Raw genomic sequence first — 22,040 nt, 5'->3', positions numbered from 1 at the left:
AAGTTGCCCTACAGACAATAACTGTAAATCTAGTGCATGTTGGTCAAGGCTCCAGTGCCTAGAAGAGCTAAGTTGGGGGCACCTCTCTCACCGTGATGTCAGAGCAATCTGACCTATATTCTGAGTTGGTGTGTAGAAGGGGAAATGATAATGTCTGGATTTCAGCTTTTAGGGAATAATTTCCCATTCCTGTGCTCACAGCCATTTACGGAGAAAAGAGTGCACTACACTTTAATACATGGAATGGAGATTATCATCAGATGGTGGAATTGTGACCTTTTTAATTTTTTGTACTTTTTTAATACTTTGCAATAAGAAAAAAAAATCATACATTATTCCTACTTTGCTGCAAGGGTTTCTGTCTTTCAAAATGAAATATTTACAGGTGGGTGGGAGGAAATGGAAGTAAGGAAGGTTAGTACAACCCATTTTTTTCTACAAAGCCGCCTCCCACAGGGACAACCATCCCAACCCCCCTTTTCCCTCATACTCATAGAAGTGGGACCGGCTCCTGTTTTTGCCAGAGAACCAAGAGGCTCGTCCCCGGAAATAGCCAGGAGTTATTTTTGTTTGTTTTTATTTATTTATTTTTCTTCTATTGAGGCATGGTTCTTTGGCTCTGCAGGTCAACGGGAACAAGGCAGGGGTGAACAGGGTCACCCATCCATTTGTATCTCTCCTTCCTCATTGTTAAGTGACTACTTCTCCTGCTCCCCAGTCCCTGTCATTTGGCTTGAATCATATATTAAGGATAGCATTTGCTGTATGCAGGAAAATCTTCATGTGAACATTGTCTGCTAGCATGGGATACTTCAGTGGGAAAGAATACTGCATTTTTACTTCTGTAGTTCTGCCTCACAGGAAGTACATGTTGCTGCAGCATCCTTTCACCTGCATTTGCATGTTTAACCCACGTGTAGCATGCATAGGTGAGTAAGGCGATGTGAGTGGCTGGCGACAATTCAGGTGTATTTAAACTTTTTCCCATGTGTTCTAGCACCTGTGCATGTCTCACGGCCAATGTCTGTGTCTGGTTTTCCAGATACATATCTTGTCTGGACTATATCGTGTCTCTCTCAGCCCAAAACCCCTACCTGCCCCTCCCAAAATCCTCTCTGTTCCAAGAAGCAGGTAGTGATTGCCACACCCTGTTTATGCCAACAAGTCTATGCTCACAAGGTTCACTGACAGGATGGGCATTGGGGCATTGAGGTAGGTTTTCTTTAAATCCTTTATTTGAAATCCTTCACTTCCTATCTTACTTCTTCTCTACAAGCTCTAATACCTACCAAGCAAGGAGCTTTTTCTCTGTATCTAAGAGCACAGTATTACATGGAAGAAGCGGGGGGAAGATTTTCAACAAGATGTTCTTGTTCCAGTTCAAGGTACCTGGGATCAAATTCCAGCTTTGCTCCTGATTCCAACTTCTTGACAGTATAGACCCTAAGAGGCAGCAGATGACAGTTTTAATTGTTTCACTGCCACTTACATGGAAACCTAGATGGAATTGATAGTTCCTGGCTTTGGTTCTGTCCTGGAAAAGCACCACAATTGTAGGCATTTGGGTAGTGAACCAGTCAACGGGTATTCGATTTATCACTCTCTTTCAATTAAAAGAAGATGAGAACAAGGGGCATTTCAACTTGGAGATATAGGATGGCAAATGCTATTCCTAGGGAGAAAAGTGGAGGAGGATAAGAAAAGAAGAAAGTGGTCTGGTATTGTTGTGTAATGGATAAAGTCATTGCCTGCAACACCAGTGTCTATAGGTACTGGGTTTCTGTCCTGAGCCAGATTGAAAACAGTAGCCAGAAGCTTCATCCAGGTCTCCCATGTGTTTATCAGGGGTCTACTTCTGATACAGCGTCATACTAATGACCATATCTTTTACTGAATATGGTCCAAGTACTTGGGATCCTACCATGCATAGGAGACTTTGATGAAAATCCTGGCTCCTCATTTCAATTTGGCCCATCCTTGAATGTTACAGTTATCTGGGGAGTGAACCAGCTGATAGATTATCTCTCTCCCAATCCCTCTCTGTTTCTCCCTTTTTATAACATTGACTTTCAAACATACATACATATATATATACATACATAAACCTTTTCTTAAAAGAATCAAAGAGTTAATTCTGCTGTAACAAAACGCAACTGATCTCTATCTTCCTGTACTTTTATCTTTCTTGTCTTTGTCTTTTGCGCGCACGCGCGCGCGCACACGCGCGCGCACACACACACACACGTATATATCTTTTTCCCAGCTTCTTTCATTTCCTTCCCACTCATTTTTTGACAGATCCACCCAAGTTTCAAGTAGAGCACCAGGCATATACCAGGACTCAAAAGATCCTGGTCTTTGCATTGGTCTGGGCCTCAGCTATGCAAGCCTCTCCTCTGGAGAAAGATCACATGAAATGGGTCTTATTTAGAATCAAAATCATTCATTAATTGTCCTGTTCTTCTCATTAAAATCTGAGTGACCCTGAGTAAAAGATCATTCTCTTTTGTAAATCTCTATCATAGATGTGGGAACACCCCTACTTTAACATCTGGCTGCTGTATTAATCCAATGATGTGGGTATTTGGGTACCCTGTGAACTCAGGTCTTATCTGTTTCTTCCTACAAGATGATCTACCATAGTCATCTTAGGAGTCTCTGCCAGCTACTATCCATTTTCTTGCCTGATGATGGGATGCTCTGGTGAATTTGGAATGTGGCTGGGGCCCAGGGCTGTGATGTCACAGAGCATGTGAAGTCAAGATTGTATGGAAGGAAAGGGGAGAAAATGGTACTGGGAAAGGGTAAGGGCCAGAACAGGGACAGGGTGGGAGTTGGAGGGAGCTGCTGGGCAGCGGCGAACAGGGCAGGCCCAAGGTGGCAAATGGGCACCGATGACTTCCCTGGGGTCCCAGCTCTGCAGGGTCACTTTGTTGGCAGCCATTCTGCTGCTGTTGCTGTGGGTGAGAGGGGTAAGGACTCAGAAGGGAAGCCCAGAGTCTGATGGAAAGAACCAAGAAGAACAAGCTTCTTCTACAGGTAGGTGGAGAAGAGGAGCACAGTATTTGGAAGAAAGGGTCAGACCCCAGGTAACTGATGGGGAGGTGGGCAGAGTGGGTGAGGACTGAATTGAGTTGTAAAAGGCAACCATGGCTTCCAATTGTCATGGTGTCAGGTAACAGGGGTTCTGACCCAGGAGCACACAAGAGGCCAGCTGAAATTGTACACAATCTCTACACTGTACTTGTACATTTGTATAAGAGGACAGTTTTTGGTTTTCTTCATATTTTAAGTTGGCTCCTCATTCCCTAAGTGGTGTAACATTTTGGAGGAGGCAGCTCATGTTAGAAATGAGATGTGTGTAAGTTTGAGAGGGACCTGGGCCTGAACCAAACCAGAAAACTCCTCTACTTGGAACATCGTTGGTGTGGTCAAGAGAATGGGAAGTCAGGCAAAGGTCTGTCCCCCTGGTCTCCCTCCATATTACAAGTCCTTCCTCTTGATCTTGGTTGGGGTTGGGATGGGAATAGATCAGACCAGGACTATCAATCCCTGCCCTTCTTCCCTGTTCCAGACCAGGTCCAAGAAATGTATGAAGAACATTTTGTGGCCTCCTCCGTGGGTGAGCTGTGGCAGGTGGAGGACATGGCCCAGCAGGAGGAAGACATGACATCTGAGTCAGCAGTTATCCGCGACCACCTCTTTGACCTTGCCTTCTGCTTTAACCTGGCCAGCATCATGGTTTTTTTATGAGGGACGTTGAGGCTGACCTGGTGGCCCGGTTCTTGGCTCAGGACCTGAATGCCCACCTTCGTTTCATGATAGCTTACTGACTCCATCTTCCTGATGTGCCCCTTGTCATTACTCACACAAAAGACAGACACTTGGCTCACCACCCTTCTTTCTGACTGCATCTCACCTCAGGATACACCATGAGAGACATCTGTCATCATCATTGCCTGATTGCCAACCACAGCTTCGTCTCCCAAGACCAGTGACACAAAACCCATGCCCTTCTTTTCCCCACACCCCTCCTGTTTTGTGTTTTTTTTTCCATGGCAGCAGCTTAGGCAGAGTGACAGCAGCTTAGAGACAGTGACAATAAAACAACCATAAAGTCTTGACAACAACTGTAAGAACTTTCTGAGATTCACCCAAGTCCTAGGTCTGCAACTGATCTGTACAACTGCATGCTCTTTGCTCCAATGACTGACCTTCAGACCCAACAGCTCACTAGCCATAATGCCCATAGAACCCTTCTTGGCAGTTACACCTCTTATTTCCTGACATTTAGGAATAGAACATAGTGGAAAAGAGTTGATTAAGAGAGAGGCATCACCAAGGGTCAGCTTTTATTTTGAGAACAAGAAAGGAGAGGAAATAATTGCCCTGGCGCCCTAAGTAGGTCCAGGGAGGGTTTGTTACATTTGTGTTTTAGTCTTTAGGCCATCTCTAAGTCACCAGAGTTGGCAGTGGACAGATGGGTTCATGACGGTACCACGTGGACAGTGGAAATATCTGGCAAAGGCTGGGAGGTGACTCAGAGGTCCAAGAATACGAAGACTGGGAGGGCTGTGAATATCCTCAGAATCCTGGGGGCTGGGCTTCCTACACATCATCTGATGAGAAAGAGAGGCCAAGGCAGGTTAAGACATGGAGTATGTCATGATATGGTCAATAGCACAAGGAAAGCTGGTGGTCAGGGAGTCACCAGGAGGAATAATCAAGGAAGAAAGCAGGTGTAGCCCCACATGGCGTATTTGTCATCTGCAGTTCTTTTCTTCTGGTGGTAGAAGTCCAGTGAAACCCGGGTTATATAGTAATACCATTCATAAGTGAGAGGTGAGAGCTAAGAGAGGAATATTGTGAGGGAGTCTTCAAACCTGGTGGAGATTTGCAGCCTGTCTATCAAGAGAGCCCAGGTACTTAAAGGGGTTTATGTCAGGTTGGGACCTCATCTGGGAGTGAGGTCTCAGAGGAGAAATGTGATACAAAGCCCAGGGCAGGTTGCTTTCTAACAGGTGTGCATGAAAAAAGTCAGGATTATCTAATGGAGAAGGACATGGCAGCAAAGTTTTTTTTTGGATTGGAGGAGTACTGAATTTGGTAAAAGAGCCAAAAGTAACTTGAAGGATGGCCTGAAGGGTGAAAGTGAGAATGACCATAGCAGAAGGTTTGTGGTTTTTGAGGAGAGTACATGGGAAAAGAAAGGCTCTTTGGAGCATGAATAATAGGTACTTATCTCATGTGAAGCAAGCTGAGGAAGAAGGCAGCAGCTACCCACCTGGGCATAGCTTCGGAAGAAGAGCTGCTGGGAACTGAGGTCCTGATTGGGCAGGGTGGTCTCCCCACGGTAACGTGTTAGACTCTTGCTGTATGCCTGGGTATAATTGTGAGATACAGTGGCTCTTAGGTTCTTAGGCGCCATACACATTTGGAATTACACACTCAGTTTCAAGCCCTCACCAGTTTGACATGGGCACATTAGTCTAAGCCAGAAGAAGGATTACTTGTTCAAAGATATAGAGACATTCCAGAAAATGGGTTGGAAAAGGAGAGGGATCCCTAAGCCTCCCTCTGCTCAGTGGAGCTATGAAAGGCAGCGAGAGCTACGGAACTACATCTGCAGGAGGGATGGTGAAAAGAAAAGCAGAAAATAGTCTTGCTGATAAAACCAAGCCTTCGGCATGTAAATTACCTGCCATGCAATGGACAGCCCCCCTACATCTGCTGCATTTTCCAGGAAGGTGAGAGAGCTATTGAAGGTGGTTCTGTTGGGTAATGGGAAGGCAGCATAATGTCGCTCCAGGCAAAGGGATGCCTCCTGAAGGGCATTGTTGTCACAACTGGGGCAGCCCCCAGGGAGCACTGTTGAAAATGAGAGTGAACCAGTGAAAGATGTCAAGGCAGGTACACAAGGAGATACCATAGACTCATTGGGCTTCTGGGAGCACTGCAAAGTTGTTAGGGCTGTCCCTCTGGAACCCTCAAATAACATTCTTCTCCCCTCCAGATCTGCTTAAAGGGCTTCCTTTGGGTTCCCTGTGGCCCCACCTCCCGGTAGCCGCTGTTACCCACAGAACTGATAGAAGACATGCAGCAGCTTATGCGCCATGATGCTGCCAGCAGCGCCAAAGTTCACGGCTCTAGGGAGACAAGAGCTTGTCAGTTCCCCAGAATCGCACGACGTGTTTGACCCCAATCCTTTAACCACAGGTCCCATTCATAATAATACCTGCCAATCTGTCTTGGGAAATTCCCTGCCCACCCAAATTGAAGAGCTCATACCTGGGGTAGCCAGGGTGGAAGAAGGGAGGTTGGAGGAGTCCAGCTGGGAAGACCACCACATGGTCAGATATTGAATAGTAAGCATTCACTCCCCAGGCAGACACCTGCCATCTATGGAAGAACACACATGAGCACAGCTCTATCACTGGCACTCCCACCCAGCATATACCTTCCATCCCAACTATTCCCAGTGTTTCTGTTGTCTTCCCTGCACCCTGGTTTGTTTTCCTACTAATTCTAGGGAAGGAATATCTGTATCTCCCCTGCTCTCACACCTGTGTTGAGGAAAAGGTTTCAAGAAGTTTTGGACGATTCTAGCCCGGAGTGATCGGGCACAGCTCAAGACAGACTGCAGAAAATTGGGTCCAAGTTGTATCTGGAAGGAGGCAAAAGGTGACTTGGGCACATGGAGAAAATATAGATGCATACTGACATTCACTGATGGGGACATTTGAACTCAATCATGTATGTCTTAACCTGTACCACGATATCATCACACCTTGGTATACACAGACTTCACGTGTGTTAGCATAGAAACAAGCACACCCAGGCAAGTCACAGAATGTGTGCTTGTCTGTGTGTGTGTGTGTTTCTGTGTGCATGCTCACGTGCTTGAAAACAGTCCACTCATTTACCAGAAAGACCTGTAGACTGGACCCCTGCCCCCTCCCATGAATCCCAGTCAGCATCAGGACAGAGAAGGGGATGGTTAGAATTACCCAAGGAAAATGGATTGTCCAGCAAAGACTCGGCAGACTGGATTGGTGAGAAGAGGAATGAAGAGGGGCTAGGAAATGCAAGGACTCACATCACTGTATTCTTGTTTGGCCAGCTCTGGCTTCAGGGCCCACTCTGGGGCCCCTATCTTCACCTGCAGGTGGGTGACCTGGGAGAGACATAAAAGGTAGCAGAGAGCTAGTATCTTCTCTACCAGAGGGAGCGTCTCCTGCCTACTGCCCTGTCCCATGGTTGCAGCACAAGGGGCATCTTCAGAATGCTCTCAGAATATATACATTTGCTTTTAGCTTCATTCCATAGGAGCTTTAGCAGTGTTCTTGTGTTGGTTTTTGTGTATGGGACTCTGTCCTCCAATTACCATCCCCTAATCAAAAACTAGCTTCCACCCCTACACTATTCCCATACTGGCCTTTGCTGTTGGATTTACCCTGTCCTGTCTACAGCCATAGCACCCTGAACGTGCCCGATCTCGTCAGATTTACCCTGTCCTTGGCCTCTTTCTGGGTCTCCTCATTCATCCAGGAAAGCCGTTTGAGGCGAGTAATGAGGGCTTCCTTGACTGCTGTAAACAATTCCATGGCCTGTGGGGTGAGGGTGAGGGATAGGAGACAGGATCAAAATCAGCCTTGGCCCTGGTCTTGCCCACAGCAACTGGTTTTAGGGAGAGACCATTGCCACAAGGAACTGCCTGGACTAGAGTAGCTACCAGGCAACAGAGGTCCCAAAAAAGAGGAAGAGAGAGAGAACGGAAAGGGCTGCTTTCAGCAAGACCATAGGCCTTCAGGGAACAAAGATCTGAAGTAACAAAGGCAATGCCAGACAGAGCAAGCGAATAGGAAACCGACCTCCCGTCCCAGTGGTTGACCAGGAGGATGGCTTCAGGAATTGCTCAGTCTGATGTGAACATAAGTGCTTGCATCCCCTCCTCTCAGAGAGTCCTTATCCTCACCCCTTAAGAGGTGTGTTTTCTTTCTTCAGCAACCTGAGCTCTGTAGCTTCCCAACAAACTGGAGTCTTCCGAGTCTGGAAGTCTGTACTCAGTGTGTAATTTTCCCAGCCATCTACTATTTTATGTGTAGCCTTTCTTGATAGTTACTTGAGAAACAGATACACAGAGATCTCCCTTCTACTGATTCACTCCCTTCTGCTATGGCCAGAGATGGTGATGCTGAAGTCAAGAGACTAGAACTCAACCCCTGGTCTCCCACACAAGTCCCAGGAACTCAAACACTGAAGACATCACCAGATGCTTCCAGCACAGCTCAGACCCGAACCCAAATATCCGGATGTGGAGTACAGTTGCGCCAAGCAGGATCTTAAGAGTTTTGCCCATTATTTGCCCCAATCTATTCTCCTTTGGTAGAAAAAAATGAACAATGTCTGGGTCGTGAACTCTGGTGTTAGACTCCATGAGTGTTCCAAAGCTGAGTGACCTTGAATAAGTCAATCAACTCCTTTGTGCCTCAGTTCCCTTGCCTGAAAAATTAATAATAAAGCAATCAAATCACACAGTTCATGCAAAGTACTTAAAAGTTCTGGGCATGTGGCAGGCACCATAAAAGGATTCATTAACTATTTACACTGCTCAAGATCACGTCAAGCCATTCTCATGTCATATCATTTGTTGTTCAAAATGTTAGATAAGCAGGGAGGAGTCTTACGGTTCACAGAGTTCGATTTTCTTATTTTATGGTTGAAGAAACACAAGACCAGGAATGTTGGGTGACGTGTCTAAATTAGTGGGTGTTGTGGATACTTTGTGTCCCATAACTGAACTGCACTCGCCCAGGGGACAGAATCACCTTGGGTTCTCTCTCTCTCTCTGTGTCGGGGGATGGACGGGGGGAGGCTCTCACTTTGTAGTTGCATGATTCCCCAATCATGGGTACCACTAAGAAGGACCGTGTTAGTGCAGCTAGGGCAGGTTTGGCTGGGTTTAAAGGATGGAGGGGCCATGGGCTGGGAAGAATTCTCACATACAGCACTTTGGGTGCTTGAGCCAAAGGCCTCACGGACAAACAAGGCAGCCAGCGTGGGTTCGAAGTAAGTGCCTGTCTCCTCCACACATTTCATCCATCGTGGGTAGACTGGCTGCAGAGACAAAACCGGAATGAGTGACACCTGTGCTAGCCTTTTTTCTTACCTATTTCCCCAGGCCATCCGCTAGAACATGCTCTATACCATACTTTCTGGCTTTCAGTGACTGACTCTGTTGCTTAGTCAAAATAGTATGTGTCCTCTTCCAGAATTGTCCATGAACCTGAATGAGAAACTTGCATCTGTTTATTTCCTTTTGAATTTGAAAATCCAGCTCCTGGGAGTTTTACCTGAGAGGACTGGAAGATTCCTGGGCAGGCAAGGGAGGGAAAAAGAAATCAAAGCTTTCCTACCCTGTCCCCACCTGTCACACACTGAGCGTCAGGATTACTGCAGTGCCTCCCAGAATGGAAAGAAATCAGGGACAGTAATTCTTTCATACCTCCATCCCCTTAAGCCACTCACAAAATGGCTATTATGTATCACACTGTAGAATCTCATGAAGAAAATTATCAAGGCAACACTGAGTAGCTGATGTCCTATTGCTTCCGGAAAAAAAAAAAAAATGGAAGACTGAGTGTGTGATTTCAGAGCTAAGAAACTTACAGCTAAATAAGATCAAGGGGAGAAGACAGAGCGCTTTAATGTGAGCACCAGCAACTGAGGAGGGCAAAGGCAACTGAGGGATATTTCTTCCTCTTGTCTTCCCTCCCTCCTCCCCCCAAAACACGGCAAGACATAAGAGAGAGAAGGAGAGAGAGAGAAGGAGAGAGAGAAAGAGAGAGAGAGAGATGTTGGCAGAGGTTTCAGTGGCAGAACTGGAAGATCCAAGGGAAATGAATAAAGAACAGCTTAAAGGGAAACTGAGATGGGATTTTTAAAACTAGCTAACATGATAACTTGGTTTAGGTGAGATGAAACCAAAAGACTTTTTTTCTGGTAACGTCTACTTCCCAATGATCTGCTGGAAGGGAGGCAGAAGGACTGCCACTAACGTTTTTAGTGTGAGCTGAGTTGGTCTTGAGGTTTAAGAGAGGGTTTGGAGCTGTCCCATCAGAGGAAACAAAAGGGAAGGCCAGTAAGGTGGTGGTTGAAGAATAAATTCTTGAGTCTGCCTGTTGGGAAGTTTCATCATCTTAGAGGTTACTCCAGATCTATGTGACCACATTTGAGTGTTCTGGTCCATGCCATGGGATGCCTTCCCATCTCTCATGATAATAAGAGCTCAGACTCTTTTTATGATGTATGATGAGCTGTAAAACACAACATGAAAAGCAAAAAGGAGTAAAGAGGAATCTAGATCTGATGAAAAGGACAAGGATGGAGACAAATGGGGATGTGCTGAGTACTGTCAGTGTCCTTTCTCCCTCCCAACAAGTTTGGCTCCCCGCAACCTTTCTCATTAAACAATGGCAACATTATGGCTGTGGCCAACAGCAACAGTGAAGAACCCAGCTGAGCTCCTCGTGTGGATCTTCCTGCCCTTCACATGCCTGGTAGTACTTGAGTTATTTCCTAATTCCATTTACTGGTGCCTGATTATTTCTGCAACATACTTTGACCTGGGACCCAGTGTCTGGGAAATGCAGCTACTGCCTCATAACACTACAGTCATCTCTCAAGATGTCAAGTGACAGACTACACCGCATTGATAGAAAGGAGCAATGAAAAATAGAGGGAAAAACACGTCTAAAGTACAGAGGATGGATGACATACTTTAAACACAAAGTAATAAGCCCAATGAGATTAATTCTAGGGTACTAAAATATGTAATAGGAATATAGTAACAAGAATAACAAAAGGATAGAAATAAGGGAATATTCTAGGAGTCTAGAGGGAAACATTTGAACAATCTTCAACAGGGTAAAACAGATTTTAGCAGTTATGTTTCAGCCAGGAATCTCTAATGTCAATGCTTAAGTAACATGATTTTTAAAATTCTAGAATACATTTTAGAAATGAAACAAATTTCTGAACAATTTAAAACATAATATGTACCTACCAATGGCCAGGATGGGTTCACTAAGGACAAATAATGCCAAAGTCAGACAACTTCCTCCAGTTAGGAGGATTATCAAATAGCAGATAGTAGATAAGGTAGGGAAAGAAAAAGCCCAGTGGTGACATAACGGAAGAGTCACAGTTCCACATCAGAATTGTAGAATGCGGTAGACTGGACGTGGTAGGTCTGTTTCAGTCTGAGTTGCACCTATACCATGTAGCCATAGCTAGTAGCTGCCACTGGAAAAGGCTGGCCCCATTCTGCTCCCCACCCCAACACACACGTACACATGGGCTGCAGATCTGAATATTGGCATGCCAAGTCCCAATGTTTGAATGTTGACAATTAATCCAAAATTTGCAAAAGAGTGTAAAGGCCAATAAAATATATCTACACACTAAATTCATTATCTTTGGCCACTATGACATTATCACTTAACAGAGAATTCAGCATTGACTATATGTGAGTTTTTCACTTAAACCCTTTGTTCCGATTATACCAGCTACAAAAATGAGAATACCTATTTTATCTTCCCAGAGATACGGATGAAATGATTGAGAGTATTCTATATATGCTATAATATTTCTATGCTCTGTTAACATTATCTTTATTTTAGGAAGACTTTTCATAAAACCACAAACTTAGAGTGCATTAAATGGAAAAGTCAATGTTGAATGATAACATAGTTTGCTTGAACCATAACTAAACATCAAGGATGAATGACTTAAAGTCATGTGACTTCTCCTGGCCTTTGTACTAAGAATGACAACTGCTCCCCATCTAGAATTTCCTCATTTTGCATTTTGCATTCTTCATTCCATCACCTATGTCATTTAGCATTTATCTTCTTGAAATAGCATATAAGTGCTTAAAGACAGAAATATTTACCATTTGGTTCACTGCTTTATCCCAAATGCCAAGAGCAGTGTCTGGGATAGATTAAAAAATACTCAATAAATACCTTTTGTGCAAATGATAAATGAACCTACAGCAAAGTTTTCACTAATATGCCATGATGCTCTTCTCCCCTTCAAGGTCTTAATAGTCTGGATGAACATAAATGTAATGTAATAAATTTTATTCAGTAAACTGAATAAAATTGTAAATGATCTAGAGCCAGAAACCAAAAGTAATAGAAAGGATGATTAAAACAAAGGTTAAAATTTCCTGAATAAACTAGGATGATGGTTGAAAATAAATGGCTTCCATTTAACTGGCACAAAAAAGTCTAGCTGTCAATTTCTATAACTCAGTTTCATGAGTTCAGTTAAAAAACTGGCTTGATGTTGTTTTCATTGACTATATATTCAAAATTAAAGCACAAAACCCAGTCAGATGATGAGATTGCGCAGTCTTTCAAGTTAGAATTAAATCAGAAGAAAATGAACAAAAGTCTATATTCATAACCCTTGCCTAGAACTAAAAATGTTGACCAAATCAAGGGCAAAACCTTGGTGTTGTATTATTCCTCTTAAATCACATTGCCATTCTTCTGAAATACATAAGAGACACATTGTGCGTATGCCTATTTTATACAGAGAAAAACTGAAGTCCTTATAGTGTCCTACCAGATGCTACAAGTTTTTTTCCTCCCCTCTCTGATTTATGCCCTACTATATTTTCCACTCTGTTCTAGTTGCCCTGGATCCTTTGCTAGAACAAGCAAACATCCAGTGCATGAACCAGCAAGCAGCAGCACTGGGCACAGTTTTGTACATAAGCTAAGTCATCTTGTCTCAGCCAGAGCCGTCAGTAGATGTCCTTATACTGCAACAAGATACAGCTATCCTGCCCTGTGTCCTGTCTCATTGCAACAAGTTTAATGTTCCCATATACTGTTCCAATGAAATGGATGATACCAGTTCCTCAGCCAGAAAATCGCTTCCTCTCACTAAACATTCCTCCTGCACAAACAAACCTTCCCTGATATTTCCTTCATAGGAGCACCAAGAGTTTCTGTTTTGTCTCAGCAAGAATTCTATGCAGTCATAGTTTAGCACATTAACTTACTTTAGTGTATAGCTGCTTTTGTGTTTACCAAGCTAGGCATGTTTATCATATTACCCCTTTATAGAAAGATTTGCTAACCCATTGTGGCACACGTTATTTCTCAATCCCGTACAGTGTATGTGTTAAAACATGACCTCATGAACTAAACAAATCTAGTTTTGGCATTTGTTGCTTTGTTTTTGAACTATCTTGGGGAAGTTATTTGACTTCTGTAAGGAGATTTTTGCACTTGCAAAATGGAGAGGAAAACCCTTAGTGTTGTTGTGTTAAATAATCCATGTTAAATGCTGACAAACAGTGACTACACTGATTACTTAACATGCATCAATTGCTAACGTTATTCTTATGTGTCATATTGTATACTGTTGTTGTGGAGGGCAAAGTGGCTTCCGCAAAGTCACACAATTACTTGTTAACAGAGTTTGATTGAGTTTAAGCCCGAGGACTTTTATGTACCTTAATGGAAAAGATAATGACTTCAGGCTTTGTAAGTCTCTACATTCTTTGCGCATGAGTCTCAATATTGGCACATCTATGCCCTCCATGAGGTGCCGTCAGGGTATCATGCTGAGATTTACAGGAGGCTGTTTGTGGTCACGAATGTTAAAACAATTCCTTACTCTCCACAAGAGGATCTGGGGCCTGTTCTGCCTGCTCTGAATCAAGCAACAGGCTTGGCAGAAGTTTCTTTTGGAATTATCTTCAAAAAAAATTTTTTTAAGGTCCTAAGCAGGAATAGTTTTTAGTACAGCGAGTAAGCATTGAGAAGCTTAGAGCCACACTACCAGAGTTCAAATCTTCATTTTACCAATTTACTAGCTCTGTTAGCCTCTGTGGCTGTGATGCAGTTCCTTCACCTTTGAACTTCAATTTCCTTGTCCTTATAACAAGGATAAATTAGTGGTCACGGAACATGAGGCATTCTGAGGATCAAGATAGTTTCTAGACTGAAGAATTTAGGAAATGTCTGACACATTGTAACTTCTCAATAAACCATAACGACATTTCCCCTCTCTGAATTCTATAAGTTAAGCTGATAATGTGGAGTTTCTCCAAGGCAGAATCATGGTCTGTAAATTACAAATTACCAAGGGGGAAAAAATCCCAATGATTTTCAGACTAAACTGATCCCTTACTATGGTAGACATGTAGTAAATGCTTCGGATGTGTCTGACATAGAATTTCAAGATTCTGAGTTAGGAAGTGTCTTTCCATCTTGGACAACATGCTAGATACTGAGTAAATAACGAAATCCTCAGACATGGAGGGACCTCTACCCTCATCCCGCCTTTTCCAATGATAGAGATTTACCAACATTCACCCCAATCCGGGAACACCCGCTTCTCTGCTCACCAGAGGTGGTCTCTCCGTCAGCTCCCGCAGTTTCTCGTTCAGTGATCTGCGTGCCTCCTGGAATTTACTGTCTAGGGCTGGAGAAAGAGTCCCTACCAGCCCCAGGATCATGTGGCTTTGAAGAAAGTCCCTGTGAATACAAAATAAAACAAAAGCATAAATGAAAAATTAAAAATTTAAAAAGGCCCCATATATGGCCGTCCGCAAAAGCTTCCCCTTAGGCAAGCCACCTTGATCCTCCTGGAGGCAGCCCTGCTTCCTACATGTGAGAAAGGAATAACAGTTTCGACACACAAACCAGCCAAGAGGAGCTTTCTTTGGTGTGGGGTAGGGTGGGTTCAAAGAACGATAGAAGGAAGTAAGTAGATAAAAAGGCTGCCTTCTCAAGTGACAGGGAGAGAAGGACCTAGGCCAGGTTATAGCTGGATGACTCAGATTTCACAAAACAGTTCTATCCAGCTTCAAACTCAGATATTTCAGTGTGTGTCAAGAAGTGTCTCCTAGTGCCACAATGTTGGACTCTGTATGGCTTCTCCCTGCTTTGCTGACAAGCCTCGCCAGGTCTGTCCCCACCCCTCTTGACTCCCTGCTCCCATCAGAACAGTCTCAGAAAGCTCCAGAGCCCATTCAGCACCACTGGGAGATGGCCTCTCCCACAGTTCCCCCGCCCCCAGCATCCCTGGCTCTCATTGGCTCCAGTTTTCTATCCCACATGCCTCCATTCCTACCCACAGCACTTGGCTAATGGAAAGACATAAATACAGTTTCCCACAGTAACTGTTCTCCCTGCATACTTAGTTGTCTGCCCCATTGTGCCACCCATCTCATTCCCTCTCTGCCCCAAGATGTGGTCAGGGCTTCTCATCTTTCTGAGAGTCGCTTCCTGGCTCAACTCCTGCGAGCTCTGAGGTCACGGGCCTTCTTCCCATCTCCTTCTCCCCACAGCCCACCGGGGCATACCTGTTCTTCAGCAGCAGCTCTTCCACTAGATGTGACATATTCTTCACATACTCCAGGTCGTGGACCACAAGGGGCTGTGAGGGGCTCAAGGACATGGGTGTGAAGGTTGCTTGCAGGCAGGACAACCAGTCGATGGCAGGGGCCATTTCCTTATAGGAGGGACACAAAGCTGAGGGGGCAAAGAAGGGAGGAGAGAAGGAAGGCGAAAGGGCTTCCTCGTGGGTTTGAAAGAAAGTGGTCACAGATGTGGCTCAGGTGGAGAACGGAGACAAAGAGGATGGAAGGGAGATTGAGGGCATGATGAGCAAAAGGCAGAGGAAAGAAAGTTTGGAGAAAGACCTTCACGCCCACAGTCCCCACCCAGGACCCCCAGTTCTGGGCACCTGTAGTTGGCCAATGGTGACTGTCTGGAAGAGGTTGCCCTGTGCCTGCCGCTGCTCCAGGGGTCTCAGAAGCTGGAACAATTGTGAGGTGATGGTGATGGACAAGGCAGCATGTTGTTGCACCTTTAAAGGGTCTCCTCCCAGCAACGTTCCCAGCTGATTCAGGTAAGTCAAATACTCCCGCACGATCTGGGAGAAGGCAACCTCAGTCACAGGGTGCAGAGGCCCCTGGCTTTTTCCTGATGTCCGAGGGCAGGGCCTCTCTGCATCTCACCTGCGCGTAGATCTTCTGTTCCTGTTCTTGCTTGAGAGGCGCGTCAAACTCTGGTTGGTCTATCTGGACACAAGAGAGGCTGGAGAGAAGTGGGGAGCATGGGGGACAAGGAGGGCAGGTGTGGGGAGTTGGGGAAGGGAACTGAGAAGACGGCGTCTGGAGATGAGAATAAAGAGCAGACCAACAAGGAGCGAGAGACAGTCTCAACATGCGAATGCGAAGAGAAGAGTGGGGATGACACGACATTTGGGGGTACTCAACAAGGCAGCAGGATAACAATCAGTGTCCAGAAGAGGATGACTCCTTATGCCCAAGTCACGTCTAGCATAAGGGAAGTGAGACACCCTTCCTAGGTTCAAAGTATAAGAGGTACCAAAAGATCAGCAAAATAAACATATTATTTTGAAAAGAAAAATTAATGCAAAAGTCCACATCAAATAATAAAACTTTATTTATTAGGGATTTCTCCCAAAAATTCATAATGTATTTTGATCCACTTTGAGAAACAATATATATTTTCAAACATTGCTTCAATAGTTTTGATTCACCTTAAAAAAATCATTTTTAAGTAAGCAGAATCTTTGATCTGATTCTTAAAGATCAAGAAACAGATCAAAGTTTTTAAAATGTCCACAATGGGCCCCGGTGCCATGGCCTAGCAGCTAAAGTCCTCACCTTGAACACCAGGGATCCCATATGGGCACTGGTTCTAATCCCGGCGGCCTCACTTCCCATCCAGCTCCCTGCTTGTGGCCTGGGAAAGCAGTCGAGGACGGCCCAAAGCCTTGGGACCCTGCACCCGCGTGGGAGACCCAGAAGAGCTCCTGGCTCCCGGCTTCGGATTGGCACAGTACCGGCCGTTGTGGCTACTTGGGGAGTGAATCATGGGACGGAAGATCTTCTTCTCTGTCTCTCCTTCTCTCTGTATATTTGCGTTTCCAATAAAAATCAATACATCTTGAAAATGTCCACAATGGAATCCCATCCTATTTTGGAAAATTTTTTTTTAAAAGTACTGCTTTTGAAAAAAAATTTTACAGTGAACTAAAATATAATATTTTGTCCATTATAGATTTTTTACACTTTTTTTTAACCTTTAAAGGTACTATATTTTAATACCATTTATGTCAATACAGAGTTTTGGCAAAAATTTTTTTTAATTTTTTTTTTTTAAATTTTGCATCTCAGTCAAGTGCCCACACATCTCATTTGTTCTGATTTTAGAGTAATCTGATTTCATCCTGAAGACTCTTGGTCCTCTACTTGCTTTTTCTCCACCTTAAGTATCCCACTTCCACGTGGAGCTAAGTACTTTTACTCTACCTTGTAAAAATTTCCACTTGACATATTATCACATTGTATGTCTGAAGTTTAAAGAATGAAACTATGTCAAGGTCCATTGTTTCAACATCGTTACCGTTCTCCTGAGCTTTGTAAGTCTGAGTCCATTTTGATAACTTTTTTCTATCTCAGGGTTTCCAGGGCTGTCTTCATATTCCTTATTTTCTGAGCTCAGAAACCTCTGGAATCAGCAATGGCTCCTCCTTCCTGAAGTTGCTTCCTTTCCTTTGGGTCCACCCCTTCATGCCAATCTCACTGCCACCACCCAGACCATTCCCAATCTTCTGGAGCACTGGCCCTGTCTCTGTATCCTTCATTGAGTGCTTCCCCAAAGCCCATTTTTTTTTTCTATTTGTTCTTCCCCCACGAGCTCACCCAGGCTCCAACTGATGGTAACCATATTCCTTCCATTCATACCAAGTCATAGTTATGGGGTCATATGGTGATTTCTGCATCCCCTTCTATTAAAGTCCTCTGAAACGTAACAGACCATCATGATAATGATCAAGTCCCTAAATGCTCACATCTGGCTTTTCCTTTCCATTTCTACCACTATTTCAGGACCTTTCAGCTTCCTCATTCCTAAGTTGACCTCTGAAATTAAAGCTACACACACACACACACACACACATACCATAATGTTTGAACAACTTCAGAAATGCCTTTTCTCTATATATATAGCAGTTATCATCTGTACCTGGATTTTTCAGCCAAAATAACCAGGCCCAAATGCCATGTCTTCTGCCTGATTTTACCTTCTACACATTCCACTTTATGTCAAATTCTTATTTAAACAGACTAGCCTTTTCACTGACACCACAAAGAAACCACATCACTGCAAGCTCTCAGTTCAAACTTTGCTCACATCTTCACAGCATCTTTTAGGCTCACCTTCACCAGTGGAATCAACTGTGGAATCAAGCATCCTCTCTGAGATTTTTTTTAAAGCAGTCCAGATCTTAACAAACCTCCTAAGGCCCACATGAGTTAAGCCACTGAGCACACTCTTTAAAATTAAATTTCAGCATCTCTCATATAGAATGTTCTTCTACATTCACCTTATTATAATATTGTGAAATTTTGAGAGCAGGGACCAAATAGCTAGTATCACATTGCCTATCCCAACAGCATTTTTTTCTCACTCAATACACATCTGGTTAGGGCCCCTAGTTTCCTGGACATTCACCTTCGTCCTGAGAACAAAGGTGAATAGAGTGCGGTCCTGGTCTGAGGAGGCCTACGGTCATCAAGATAGAGCACGAATTGCTGAAGGCATAAGGAAATGAAGAGACAGGACAGCTTCACCTAACTCCAGACTGGAGTATCCATGACGACTTCTTAAGGAGATTGGGACTGACGTCAGCATTGAAAGAATATGCAAGGGCTTCCAGACCGAGTGTGGGGGACTGTTGCCAGCAAAGGGAGAAGCACATGCGAAGAAAAGACGTATATTTTTAAAGTGCCAATGAGCATAGGTGAGGGCACAAAGGAAAGAAGGGATGTGGCAGGAGATAAGGCTGAAGTATACAAGGACCAGATCATAAAAGTTCTGGCAAGCCTTTGCTAAACATTAGAGAGTCAATCCTGTTGACCTACCAAATCATCAACAGCTTTTAAATAGAGATAATACCTTAAGTAACTCTTCATGTAAAATATTCCTGAGAGGCCAGCATAGTGGCATACAGCTAGTCCTCCGATTGTGGTGCTGGCATCCCATATGGGCACTGGTTCTAGTCCCAGATGCTCCAGTTCTGATTCAGTTCCCCATTAATGTCCTGGGTAAGTGATGGAGGATAACCCAACACTTTGGGACCTTGTACCCATGTGGGAGACGCAGACAAAGCTCCTGGATTTTTGACTGGTACAGCCCTGGCTGTTGAGACTGTTCAGGTAGTGGGTGGAAGATCTGCTTCTACTCATGTCTCTGTGCCTCTACCTTTCCAGCACCAAAATAAAAATAAATCTTTAAAATAATATTTCTACTGTAAAACTAAATAGTAAATGAGACTAGGGCAATACTGGAGCTTGGAAGGCTAGCTAAGAGGTTCTGGGAATGATTTAAATCAGCAGTAAGGAAGACTGAATCCACTACAATCCTCTGAAATGGCCCTGTGCTTGGTTTCCACCCTCACCTGGCTTCTCTGACTCTCATACTAATAATTTTCCCTGCAGGTACGAATATGGTCTACAATGTACATTGTACATTGGAATATGGTCTACACTGTACATTGTACCCAACATGCCCCTTTCCTATAAGAGATGATAGCTTAGAGTTCAAGGAGGCCCAGGTCCATATGTGGTTTTGCCAGTGCATTCCTCACCTGGATAACTGGTGTGTGTGGAGGGGCCGGATGAGGTCGTAGATAGGCTCTGAAAAATGGAAAGTGTCCATACCGACTCATTAGGAGCTTCAGAGTTTGGTTAAAGTCTAAGGAAGTCCAATTGCCAGAGATGCGCCAGCCTCCAAGCTGAGAAGAAAGATGGGGTGAACAGGTTGGTCTTTGAGATCTAGCCACCTCCCCATCCCCTGCTCCCAGTCCTGACCTTGCCCTCTCACATAGCAGATAGCCCCTGATTCCTGAGCCCATGTGTTCCACCATGGCTGTACATCAATTCTGCTTTCTCTGTCCTCAGCCAAGTTCCTGAGCCTTCCACTGGGCATTGACATATTCTGTTTCCATCCTAGAACTTGAGGACCCCTTGGGAAGAAGATCTAACCCCTAGAAAAACCTGGAAGCCCAAGCATGCATTATTTGTCCTCTACAATATGTATCCAGAAAAGTCATTCCCCCTACTTTCCTCACCTCTTCAATAACTTGTTTAAGGGGGCCAGCTCCTGCGTCTTCAATGGCCTGAGTATCCATACAAGAACTATAGAATCTGAAGGCTTTTTCCTCCCCAGAACCTGGATCCCAGGAACCTGGGGTCTCTAGAAAAAAAAAAGTTTTGGAGAATTAAAGAACTGGAAGCTGGTATGCAGACAAGCAAAGAAGCAAAGCTCATGGGGATACAAAGGAGAGGCAGGAAAATTGGGAAGATGAGAATTTAAGGGAATTAACAAATTGGAACTTATTCAAAGGGAAAGGTCAAAGGGAACAGAGTAGTCACGGATAACAAGAAGAGAAAGAAAGGTGGGGGCTAGGGATGAATAGAAAGACCAAAAGGCACAAAATAAAGGAAGCGTTTGAGGTGACAATGATTAGTGATAAAGAAGCAAACCCATGCAGTGCCGTGAGAAGCCCACTGAGCTTGGGTCAACCACTTGTTGCACAACTCCAGCATTTGGGGCAGTCATAACTGTTCTAGGCTTAGAGGCAATCATTTGCACACAGAATTGTCTCAGCCTACTTTCCTCACCTAAAATTCTCCTGAGTCGGCTCTTGTTTTCCTCTGCAAGATCCTGAAAAGGATTGTTGTCGCCAGTGGCCCTTCCGCAGGCCAAGCTGAAGAAGTCAGTGCAAGGGTCCACACTGCTGTTCCCAGAAGCCACATAACGGGCCAGGAGATCCAAACACACAGGTGTGTCACAGGGGGCTGTGGGCAACATCTCGAGTTAAGGGGAAAAGAGATGAGGGCTCCCCCTAGGGGTTGGCATAGGAATGACCAATGAGAAACAAAGCCCTGGGAACACTGGTGGACTGATGGCCAGGAGTGAGATGGGTCACTTCAGGGGATGTAAGGGTTCCGATGAGCAGCTCGTAAGTCAGCTAAGCAGCTAGTAATAATTTTGAGGCGGGAGTATGGGCAGCGATCCCTGGCTGAGGGACTGCCAGTTCTGTTGGGGTTTGTGGGATCTTGCTTACGAGGGCCGCAGTTCCGGAAGATGAAGACCAAAAGCACCGAAGACCCAAGGAGCAGGCTGACAGTGAGGACGGCGAGCAGCACCCGTCTGGCTGGGGCCCACTGTCTGTTCCTTTCAGTGGGCTGTCCCTCATCTGCAGAGCTCTGTGGGAGGAACAGGGAGAAGGGAAACACTAAGTGGAGGGGTTGAGAGGATGGGAAGGGGGTGGGGAGGAGGGGACAAGAAGGAGAGAACAGCCAATGCTCAGAGCCCCTGGCGTAGAGTTCATTCTGATTCTCCCTCAACCCAGTCCTATCAAGACCCACCGGAAGAAAAGAAAACGAGGATTTGCCACTTGCCTTGGATGAGACGCAAGCAATGCGCGTTTGCAGGATATCAGAGCTAAAAAGGAACGGACCCCAACATGTCACTCACCTCCTGACTCCAGCGAGTCCCCATTCTGCTGGCTTGGCTGTGTCCACTCGGCTCTCCCCCACTTTGGTCTCCACCCTCCTGAAGTGAACTGAAGAGGAAGGAGGAGGGGAGAGAAGCTGGTTCAGAAAGGGGGGTGCATTAAAGAGTTTTATCAGGCCGTCTTGATACCTTCCCTACCCACCCCACCCCATTTTCAATGCAGAGCAGTGTTTCTGGACAGCCTTCTTGAAGGACCCACTCCCCTGCATGTATATATCCACTCCCACCTTTTACCTCCCTCTCTTTTTGCCCCTTCTTTCTGCCTGAAGCAGGGCATATGCACCCCCATCTGACTCCTCCCCTGAGGACTTGCCATCGGTCCTTCACTTTGGCTCCCTGAGTCCTTCCTGGTTCAGGGCTAGGGGCTGATTCTGAGGACTAGGGCTCAAGAAACGCACT

General features: G+C 44.9%; 2 protein-coding genes across 7 annotated transcripts; one reads left to right on the top strand and one right to left on the bottom strand.

Annotated features, from left to right (window-relative positions):
* LLCFC1 (LLLL and CFNLAS motif containing 1) lies at positions 1-4,119 on the top strand. 2 transcript variants are annotated; one of them, XR_005886065.1, is made up of 2 exons: positions 1-128; positions 3,575-3,654. XR_005886065.1 is itself a non-coding variant. In XM_041002337.1 (2 exons), exons 1-2 carry the CDS (start codon positions 2,895-2,897, stop codon positions 3,751-3,753), a joined length of 324 nt encoding a protein of 107 aa, XP_040858271.1. In that variant the 5' UTR covers positions 2,803-2,894; the 3' UTR covers positions 3,754-4,119. The 2 variants fall into 2 exon arrangements, 1 of the variants encoding a protein (XP_040858271.1); XM_041002337.1 differs by lacking the exon at positions 1-128 and adding an exon at positions 2,803-3,039 and having other exon boundaries at positions 3,575-4,119.
* A 202-nt stretch (positions 4,120-4,321) lies between these two features.
* KEL (Kell metallo-endopeptidase (Kell blood group)) lies at positions 4,322-21,684 on the bottom strand. Of its 5 annotated transcripts, XM_041002086.1 has the most exons (18): positions 21,603-21,684; positions 21,190-21,331; positions 20,744-20,920; positions 20,191-20,315; positions 19,708-19,854; positions 16,046-16,108; positions 15,772-15,960; positions 15,389-15,537; positions 14,429-14,558; positions 9,007-9,117; positions 7,509-7,607; positions 7,097-7,174; positions 6,564-6,664; positions 6,289-6,399; positions 6,079-6,146; positions 5,699-5,868; positions 5,285-5,380; positions 4,322-4,619 (listed from the first exon to the last, which is right to left on the bottom strand). In XM_041002086.1, exons 1-18 carry the CDS (start codon positions 21,624-21,626, stop codon positions 4,458-4,460), a joined length of 2,142 nt encoding a protein of 713 aa, XP_040858020.1. In that variant the 5' UTR covers positions 21,627-21,684; the 3' UTR covers positions 4,322-4,457. The 5 variants fall into 5 exon arrangements, with proteins under 5 accessions (XP_040858020.1, XP_040858021.1, XP_040858022.1 ...); XM_041002087.1 differs by lacking the exon at positions 9,007-9,117; XM_041002089.1 differs by lacking the exon at positions 5,699-5,868 and having other exon boundaries at positions 4,489-4,619.
* Between the last annotated feature and the right edge of the window lie 356 nt (positions 21,685-22,040).

This window comes from Ochotona curzoniae, unplaced genomic scaffold (genome assembly GCF_017591425.1).
Source record: "Ochotona curzoniae isolate NIBS_2020 unplaced genomic scaffold, NIBS_Ocur_1.0 scaffold_2476, whole genome shotgun sequence".
Classification (NCBI taxonomy): domain Eukaryota; kingdom Metazoa; phylum Chordata; class Mammalia; order Lagomorpha; family Ochotonidae; genus Ochotona; species Ochotona curzoniae.
Note: the sequence above shows the minus strand (reverse complement) of the source record. Positions and strands in the feature narration are given on the sequence as shown.